Below are 10,750 nucleotides of genomic sequence, written 5' to 3' on the forward strand. Positions count from 1 at the left end.
ACTGTGTGAAAAACAGCATACTTATCAAGCTGCATACTGATTTTCAGTATACTGATTTTGCAGTGTAAAAATCTTGTGAAAAAGTAGGCAGCCACTTATAAATGCTATGGGAAAGTATGGCGTTGATTCATCAAGTTTTTTACCAGAGCCACTTACTCTAAAACTTACTTGACACTTGCATTTTTGCATTGGATTACACAAGGTCTGAAGTGGTGTAAAATGATGGTGTCAAATGTGGTGTTCAGGCAGCAAAAAGTAAAACACACACCTTGATTAGGGTTGCCACCTGGCTAGAACCAGATCAGCCATAGATGGTAAAACTAAATCAGCTAGGGCCGGCACTGGTAAAATTGAAATGCCCTATAAATCGCTCCCTTCCCTTAACTCTCTGCTGCCACTCTCTGCTTCTAACCATAGGCCCACCAATTTCCCCACCCAGTATGCCCATTTCCCCTCACATTTTTCATCCCCTTCCATCCATCCTGCCTGTTTTCCCACCCCTATATGTCATAGCCCAGCCCAAGTGATGTCATGGCATGTCCCCAACCCAACAGCCGGTGTTAGGTAAGAAAAAAAGTGGCAACCCTAACCTCAATCAACACAGTTTTCTGCCATTAACCATTTTACATAGTATGATAAATATGCGCTTAAATGTTCTAGTGACAAATATCTTTAGTGTTTGGATCCATTAGAGTAGACCATAACTGATAAGTTGTGTGTTTAACTTCCTGACACTTATATCAGCTGTTGAATTAAGGGATCTGCAATTCTTCTCAAGATGTTTTAAAGGTAGTGGTTAATGCTTATTGGCACTTGAATTTATAAAAAATATATTTATATTATTATGTAAATAAACCATTTTCATAATAATATACTTTTCTAGTAGTATGTGCCATTGGGTAATCATAAATAGAAAATTGCCATTTTAAAAAATAAGGACCGCCCCTGGGATCGTATGATTCACTTTCACAAATACCTTATAAAGTTTATACAAGGTAAGCAGTCACAGCAGCCAGATTTTCATGTGGGGGGCCACACAAGGGGAGGTCTTGGGCCGGATGTGGCCCACGCACCGCCAGTTGGACCACACTGCTTTAGAAGATAGTCAGGGGCATGCTACCCAGCCACATCTGAAGTTTGTGGGGCCCCCGGGTCCAAGTGTGCAGGAGATCGCTGTGCATCCTGTCACCATGTAAGATCAAAGGATGCACTTGCACACGATCCTTGGGGGGCAGAGGTGGTCAATGATACTGGCCTCTGGATACCCTGACAATAAATCTGGCCCTGCATGTCATGAAAAAGTGAGAATGAGATTAAAGAGATACTGACACCTGAAATTAAACTTTTTTTACATCTATTATAATATTGGCTTTGCAAGCTACTTCTAACTTTGCCATAAAGTATTTGCATGATGCTTTTACATTACCTGTCTGATCCCCCATGTTCCTGTATGAGGGGGCTGCCATATTTGTGCAGCAGGAGTCCGTTAGCATTAGAAACTGTAACTAACAGGCTGAGGTGGGACAGTCAGGTTGGCAAAGTCAGAGTGTCAGAGCCAGAGAGTGGGAAGGATGATATAGTGCACTGCTGTGCAGTGTTTGGTGAAGACTTGTGGCTAGCTGCATGAGTGCTGCCAGTGGTCCACTGTAGAAGGCCATGAAAGGTAGTTACCAAGAGGAGACAGAAGGCCGAAGATAAACTGGGGTTATCATTGTGATCGGGGTATCAGCCAAGGGTGCCACAGCATTAGCATTGTATATATGCCTACTAGGCTGTCTAAAGACACATTCTTATGCTCCACATAGTTTTTACTTTGATTCTATCATCACCCTAATGTGATTCTGACACTAAAAAACTACTTTTTAAATATGAATGATGAGAGGTCTGTTTTTGTAAGTAATTGAAGTTCCTAAACCTGACTGTTTTGCCAACCTGACTGTCCCATCTCAGCCTGTCAGTTAGAGTTTCTAATGCTAACCGACTCCTGCTGCACAAATATGGCAGCCCCCTCATACAGGAACATGGTGCACCAGACAGGTAATGTAAAAGCATTGTGCAAATACTTTATGGCAAAGTTATAAGTAGCTTTCAAAGGCAATTTTATGATAGATGTAAAAAAGAGTTTAATTTCTGGTGTCAGTATCTCTTTAAGTGATGATTAAAAGTACAACACAAACTGGATCGTAGATCATGAATTTACTTAATCCTCTGAGCAACAAAATCATGGAGCACCAGGCAGCATTTGGGGTCATATAAAAAGTCCAAATTTATTGAAAAACCATAAAATCATGGAGAGCAAACCAGTAAACATAGCCCCACGCTTAACGCGTTTCGTGGCCTCACGCCACTTCTTCAGAAGAAGTGGCGTGAGGCCACGAAACGCATTAAGCGTGGGGCTATGTTTACTGGTTTGCTCTCCATGATTTTATGATTTTTCAATAAATTTGGACTTTTTATATGACCCCAAATGCTGCCTGGTGCTCCATGATTTTGTTGCTCAGAGGATTCAGTGTCTACGTGTTCGTCCGGAAACGCGTGCATGTGTCAGCACAGACGGCAAGGTCGGCATACAGCGAGTGTGGGTGAGTGCTCTCTATTATCTACTATCATGAATTTACTTGCATGATAGCATTTATTCATCAAACAGTACAATTCATGAAATGTATTTCCATCAGCTATAGCTCTTTAAATTTCAACCCTTTTTTTTTATATTCCCTAGCGCTTGGAAAGAGGAGACATGGACGATTATGGAAATTTTAACTCTTCTCCACTTAAGGAAGGTGAAGATGATGTCTCACAGTTGCCACTAAAGGCAGTTCTCAAGGTACAATACCTTAAAAATGCTTCAAGAACAGTTTATGCCAAATGTGAAAAATATGTTTATTTAAGAGAAAAAAAAAACTCACATATTTAGGAACAGATTTGGAAAAACTAGCTCTACCTCTACTCTAAGATTGCCTTATAAATTGTGCATGAAATTAGTTAGTTAATATACCAATGACATTACATTATTTAAAAATCATATACCCTTATTGGCTTTAGGTCACTTATGTGGAAGTAGTAGATTGTGACCTACAAGTGAAAATCTTATGACCTGAGCAGCTCAGTGAAATCACCCACTTCGGGCATAAGGTTGGGTGCTTATTTACCTCTATAGCATTATGTCCTTCATTTTGTTTTACTTTAAAGGAGAACTACGGTGATAAGACCCCACTGGCCCCCTCCCTGCCTCCCCCCTGCTAAGTGTTACCCCAAAATTGTGCCCCTGTAGGATTACTTGAGCTTAAGGGTTGCCATCTTCCGGCGCTTCAGTAATGGCGCCCGTGAGCTCCGCTGTGCTCACTCTGCATTAGCAGGACACGATTCTGGGGTAACACTTAGCAGGGGGGAGGCAGGGAGGGGGGCCAGCGGAGGGGGGCCTGTGGGGATTTATCAATTTGGGTGGTTTAGTTCTCCTTTAAGTTAGTTTTTCTATTGTAAAAGCATTTTGACAATGCAGCTGAGGTAGTAGAAAGAAGTGTTAGAGCTTTGTTACAGTGCCTACTATGGTGTGTTTTTTTTTAAAAAGTATGCCACATTTCATATAAATTATAGGATCAATTTCGGACAACAAACTGTGTCTTTTTTTCAGTACTACCTAAAGCAATGATCAGAATAATGTAATATTACATTGTGTATTTCTTGGTTTTTGTTAATCACAGTGAAAAGTTTGTATACAGTGTGAGGCAACTGGACTCCTCTTTGAGATTATATAGACAGTAGGTTTTTTAAATTATTATTGTGCAGTTATTTGGTCCATCCAAGTTAAGTGTACATTTCAGTAAAGGTTTTGTTAGATTGCATGGGCCTGTGTGTGAGTAGCAGTGCCCAAATTCACATTGTTTTATATTATAACGTTCGTTTTGGAGAATTCATTCTAATGTGATGAAGTATATGTGTTCGGTATGGATGTCTCTTATTAGAATGCATATTTTACTTGGAAGGAGTGCAGGCAACTTATATGTTTTTAATTAAAATTAATAATACTTTGCTAGTGTGATATTTCAAGTTAATAAATTCAATAGAATCGTCTTTAATAAAATGTTAAAGGAAAACTATACCCCCCAAACAATGTAGGTCTCTATAAAAAGATATTGCATAAAACAGCTCATATGTACTGTAAAACCCTGCTACATGTAAACAAACCATTTTCATAATAATATACTTTTCTAGTATTATGTGCCATTGGGTAATCATAAATAGAAAATTGCCATTTTGAAAAATAAGGGCCGCCCCCTGGGATCATACGAATCACTGTGTATACAAACATACCAAATAAACTATACTTCTTAGGTCACATGAGCCAATTAACAGACAGAGTTGTGTCTTTTGCTTCAACACTTCTTCCTGTTACATTACGGGGCCGATTCATGAAGCTCGAGTGAAGGATTTCAAAATTGAATATAAAAAAATCTGTTTGCTCTTTTGAGAAATGGATTTCAGTGCAGAATTCTGCTGGAGTAGCACTATTAACTGATGCATTTTGAAAAAAACATGTTTTCCAATGACAGGATCCCTTTAAAATTAGGGATGCACCAAATCCAGGATTCAGTGTGGGATTCAGCTAGGATTCTGCCTTTTTTTATCAGGATTCCGATGAATCCAATTGCCTGTCTGAAACATTGGATGCACAATTCTATCTATAGTAGTATTTACTTTTCCTTCTCCTTTAAACTATAGAAAGTGATACAGGGGCCAGTTTCACCTAGACACAATTCCAATACACAATTCCAATACCCCTGCTAACTTCTTGGTAGGCATGGCTCTTTTGAGATTAACAATTTGGGATTTCACCTAAATTCGCACAGTTGCTTGGTATGCTATTGTCTTTGGGATGCCTTGATTTTAGAATTTTACTGAATGAAATATGTATTTTCTTTCTCAGGCTCACAATCAAGTTATTTCAATAATCAAAATGTTCTCTAGTAACTTTCACTGTGATTATAACGTTGCAGACATTTTCCTGTCTTCTTCTTTTATTTCATCTCTTGCATTTATTCCATATGTTGGCATAGTTTACTTCTTTGTTCTCTGTTCAAATAGATCTTTAGTTTTGTGGATTTGATAGACCTGGCAAGAAGTGCTCAAGTATGCCGATCCTGGAAGATTATATCACAGAATAGTTCACTTTGGAGCAGTGTAAGTGTGTATAGTATATCCTGACACAATACAATTCCTATTGTATCATTTATTTACCTACAGTCTAAGTACAAAACAATGGACACATAGTAATCATATGGAGGCACATTTATCAAAGGTAGAACTCTAATAAATTCAAATATACTCAGAATTAGATTGATGGGTTATTTAAAAAATCGAACATCTAAAACTTGCACAAATTTTACAGACTCGAAAACTCGATTCAAATTCGAATAAACTCGATACAAGTTTTTTCTCTGAAACAAACTTGAATGTCAGGAAGGCTAGTAATATGTCCAAATTGGTCCCTGGACCTCTCTCATTGACTTCTACATGAACTCGGCAGGTTTTAGGTGGCGAATAGTAGAATTTTTAAAGTGCCATTTTTTAAAGAGTGTGATAAATCTCGAAAATCTAATTTGAATTAAAATTCGAATCAAGTTTGGATAATTCACAATTCGAATTTGAGAGTTTTGATCATAAAAAAATTTGAAAATTCGATTTCTCAGTTCGACCCTTAATAAATCTGCCCCTAAATGTCAGTGGGTGGTGTGTTTTTTTTTAGGAAAGATAAAGGGGTATTTCACTTTAAAAGTAGAGGCATGGCTGGCCATAAATGAAATGAAAGGATTTCATCCATAATACCTGGCCATCTGGACTTATAGGTTTGGGGGCCTTTTCAAACAATCATCCTGCAATAATAACTCATGATCAGACATTTTTTAAAAATGTAATCTGCTGATGAACTATATTAAAGAGTTTAGGCTGTTGGGCAAAATTAATATAACAAAAAGAACCTAGCATTACAAGTGTCTGAATATTGCCATAGTATTTGTCCATTTGGCTGGCAGGCTAATCAGTCAGATACAGGAAAGCATTGGCCAGTATATGGCCACCTTACAGGACAAGAAAACCTGAGTTCACTGGAAACACCAATATGTTATTCGCTGGGAAGCACTCCCAGGTGCCTAACGTATTGGTACTTCCTGAGCTGGTGCTGATGAGAGAAGACTGGGAAAGCAAGGTAAAAATGGCAGCATGGTACTGAGATAAAACTTCCCCATTCCTAGTGACTGAATTCACTGGGGGTGCCTAACATATTGGCACCCCTCCAGTGCATTTGGGCTTCCTTGTCCTTTAAAATTACAGTTTTTAAAAGGAGCTCACAAGGGAGGGTCGAGAATTTCAGACATCAGGCCTTATTTAGTCCGATAGGTGCAGTCACCATATACAAAATCAGTTACAAGTTTGCACAAGTTAAAATGGAATGCACTTAGATGTTTTGTTTAAGAGCTTAATGGGAATGAGGGGCAAGTCACAGCATGCAGAGATTGACAGAAGTAATGTAATTTTTTGTTTGTATTTTTAAAGATTTACTACAGTCTTTACCCATATTTGTGCATAAATCCAGAAGTACTGGGATTATTTATCAAAATTATTTTTGCTTGTGAATTTAAGTAAACAAAGTTTTTGTTTTTGCAAGTATAAATATTTTTTCAATTTGGGGAAAGTTTTTTCCTCATTTTTTCAAACAATATTATTCTCAAGTGTGAGTTTGTCTGCAATCTACTAAATCTACTAAAGCATTTTTCACAATTAATTAGAGTTTTTTATTACTAAAACTGTTCACCTGCTATGGTGTTCATAAAGTATAATGCTTGATAACATTTACCTTCTGTAAAAATATTAATTTTAAATTATGAAAAACATTTCTTATTATATCTTTGGAAAGGCTTCAGAGCAGAATGTATTTTCCCACAGGAAGGAAATGTTGCAGATAATAGTAAAATATGTTGAAAAAAAAAACCTCGAACAACATGGGAAAAATTATGTTAATGAATCATTTTCTTAGTATTAGTGAATTAGCCATAGTATGCCAATACAAAAAGTTTCTTCCTTCTATAATGTTTAAGATAAATTATTTTAAAATAAGGGACCTTCTAATGCTAAGCACTTTACAATATGCAATAAAGGAGACATATTGTATGAAAAACAAGAATGTGCCAGTGCATTATACATCTCTAAATATAGAAGGAATGTGCTTAAAAAAGTAGTTTTAGGTTAATTTATTGAAAATCAGTTGTTACACTTCCTGCTGGCTGAATCCTTTGGATGTGCAGGGGTGCCAGTGCACCCCTTTAAAACACAGACAGGGACCATTGTTCTTTTCTAAGCACTTTTGCAATTTACATTCAATTTTCGATCTATTTAAGTTTTTATTTACTGTCGATGTAATAAATATATTATGTTTGAATTAATTTAAATTGGAAAGTTGCTTATTAGTACCTTTTTTGTCTCATTATACAAACAACTATATAAGGAGTTATCCTTTTTAATTTCAATATACAGTACACTCATGTCTTTTTGATTTTGCTTTTTATTTTTTCTAGATTGACTTTTCTTCAGTAAGGCATCACATTCAAGATAAATTTGTGGTTAATACTCTGCGCAAGTGCCGCCTTTATGTCATAAGACTGAACTTCCGCAGCTGTTCATCACTTCACTGGCCTACATTTAAAGGAATAAGTATGTTTTATGTACTTTTCACTTCATGGGTTGTTTCCTCCTTATTTCTGTTTTGGTTTATATTAAAAATAATACCTAGAGAGGGTAAAATAAATCTATCTTGCACAGATTTACTGAATTTAGGAGTGACATTGTTAATATTTTTCAAATAAAGTACTTAATTACGTACTGTGGTGCAAACAGTAGGGAAGGGATTACAATTAAGTGCCTCCAAAAAATTATTATGGGAGAAAGGATGTAATTGTGTTCTGTTTTGGGGGAATCTATCTATAAAATCTATATATATTTTTATTACATTTATAAGTAGTTCCTACATCTGTGCAGGATACTCCCTCTACTGTAATATAAGTGATGGCTCAGATTATTTACACTGGAGGAAAAATATGCTTATTTAAAGCCCCAGCAAATACTGTGCTGCCCCTTTGCAAATACAAAAAGTCCTTCTTTCGCTAATTTTTTTGATTCCAGACTCCCAAACAGTGTATATAGCCAAAGCCAACATTTTTTATTTTGCTTGTATAATACACTAGTCCGGTTTGTATATACAAGCAAACTTCAGATAGGGGTTAGTGAATTAGACTATTTGAAAACAAGTGTAGGGCTTAATTGCACTGCTTGGTTTTAGGGTAATGTGATAAAAGTCATAAGTTTATCCATGTCTAGAAACCCATAGCAACCAATGAGATACTTGTTTGAGACAGTTGACCATTAAATGCTACATGCATATTGGCTGCTATTGGTGATGAGACCAATAGCAAACGTTGTACCTTTTTGTTTCTTATTTTCCCATTGGACAGCTATGGAATAACTGATGCAAAAGAACATGAGAGAGGTAAAGTCCCCATTATTCCTCCAAGCCATGGGAGAAAATGCCAAACATGATATTTGACCCAATAAGACTTGACAGAAATAGTTAGAGAAATTGCTCTACCATCTTGCACTGGGCTGAACATGTTAACTAGTACTTAGCACAGTGCCAGATTATGTTTTTTTAGTTTTCAAGAAAGAACATTCTTTTGCTATCACTAAAATTAATTCTATATAGTTGATTTAGTGTAATTTATTGAAGTAAACACAATGAAGATTGAAATATACCAGCATGATTTTATCAAAACCATATCAATGGCTTACTTTATTGGAACAAGTTTTATAAAAGTACAAAAAAAACGCAAAAACATCATATATATATATACAGTTTTTTATTTATTTATAAACCGATCTAAAAAAAAAAAAACGTATTCTAGAATTGCATAGCTCAATTTCATTTTTGCTAATAGATTAGTCTAGTTTGAAAATGAGCTCCAGAAAGTAGCAGCAGGGAAATTTACATAGGTTTAAATCTTCCAAAATTTTAGACAGTGTCTCATCTAGAATTACAAACACTGTCTTTTCCATTGATTTTTGTATGTCTCTAAGAATTTAAGTAAATAGGTTGGCCAAAGCAATACCTAAAAGGGCCAGGAATGCAATAGGCATGAGACTTTTATTCTGCCTACTGTCTGGGCTAACCTGTGCTGGTACCAAACTATTACATCACTATGAGATGGGATATTACCATGGAAAAGGTGTATCTGTACTTTAAACTTACACTTAAAAGGGAACTATTGCTAAAATTAAAATTTAATATAAGCTTCATCATACTGAAATATGAAACTTTCTATATATAATCAATTAAAAATTATGTAAAGTTTCTGAAATAATCAAATTTAAGTTCACTACCCCAATCAGTTTTTCTTCATTCTCTCTCCATGCAGGAGATGGGTGTCAGATTTTCAGTGACAGTTAGATCCAATATATCTTATAGGGGGCTCCCTTTCCTAGCAGATGTATTAGAACTAACTCAAATAACTGATTCCAGTGATTATTTATTTTAATCTGGTAAATACTACCCGCAGGGATTAGTGACATTTTTAGTGTTAGTCTGAGTTGAAATTGGTGTCTGGTAGCTATGAGTCAGAGTACAGAGGCAAATTACATGATGCCTAGGATATGTTTTTTTTAAAGCAGGCTCCAAAGTAGCTTTATGATTAGTATCTACATTTGTAAAAAATGTTTTGTATTTATAATGTTCGTATCACAGTGAGAACAGATTTATAACAAAAAAAAATAAAGCACACCATAAGATCAAACAATTGTTGATTACGCCAACTAAAAAAAGTATAAGCAGACACACAACTCAAGCTATACCTAACAGTAACATAGTGGGAAGGGTAAGAAGAGAGGGATAATATATGGCAGTAGTACTTATGCATTAATTCACTGGCATATTATCATTTTATGGACAACCCAATTTTGTATATCAATAATTTCCTAGCATAAGTAAATATCACATAAACTTTTTCATTAGAGATACTGTATATGCTATTTCACAAGTACAGTATAACCTTAAAGTCTATTCAGATCAATATTTTTTCATCTCATATCCTGAAATGGAAGACTTTGCAAACTGTCTTGTTTGTTTAAATATGAATTTATGGATTTAAAAGTGTTTCTGCTATTCGGAAAGATGTTTTACTGACATCTTTTTGTGCTAATGGAACTGCTCTGAATGTTTTTACATGTGTGCAGTTTTCTAACTATTAATTGTATTATCTGTACAGGTTATTATGTTTAGTTGCCATTTAAAATTGATTAATTTTAATTTCCCCCCCATCCTTGCATTTGTTACCCATACTGCATGTACATTTTACTTGTCATTTATTATGCATTTCTACCCTCTGTATATGTTTATTAATACTGTTACTCATTAAGGAATTTTATCAATTACACAATGAAAAATAATATACAGTTACTTAGTAAGAGCATCATTTTGAATGCTTTTCACAGTCTCTGAAATTAATCATTATTTTGTACTTATGCATATACATGGACTTCAGATAAAGTTTTCCTGTGCTCCATATTCTTATACTATGTATGTTCCACACACACGAGCAGCTACCATGTGCATCTATAGGGCGCACCATGAGGCTAATTTGTGATGGTTCAAAATTTTGCATGTGCACATAGTAAATATATTTCTTTACTTTATTTAGATTAGGTCTGTATA

At 35.5% G+C, this 10,750-nt stretch overlaps 1 protein-coding gene across 1 annotated transcript in view; it reads left to right on the forward strand.

The window, feature by feature from the left end:
- Window positions 1–10,750, forward strand: part of fbxl13.L (F-box and leucine-rich repeat protein 13 L homeolog) — a 75,131-nt gene that overhangs the window by 14,946 nt on the left and 49,435 nt on the right. The window contains exons 7-9 of the mRNA XM_018252677.2: window positions 2,720–2,824; window positions 5,083–5,178; window positions 7,569–7,704. Coding sequence (XP_018108166.1) covers window positions 2,720–2,824; window positions 5,083–5,178; window positions 7,569–7,704 — 337 coding nt within the window. The remainder of the gene's footprint in view (window positions 1–2,719; window positions 2,825–5,082; window positions 5,179–7,568; window positions 7,705–10,750) is intronic.

This window comes from Xenopus laevis, chromosome 3L (genome assembly GCF_017654675.1).
Source record: "Xenopus laevis strain J_2021 chromosome 3L, Xenopus_laevis_v10.1, whole genome shotgun sequence".
Taxonomy (NCBI): Eukaryota; Metazoa; Chordata; class Amphibia; order Anura; family Pipidae; genus Xenopus; species Xenopus laevis.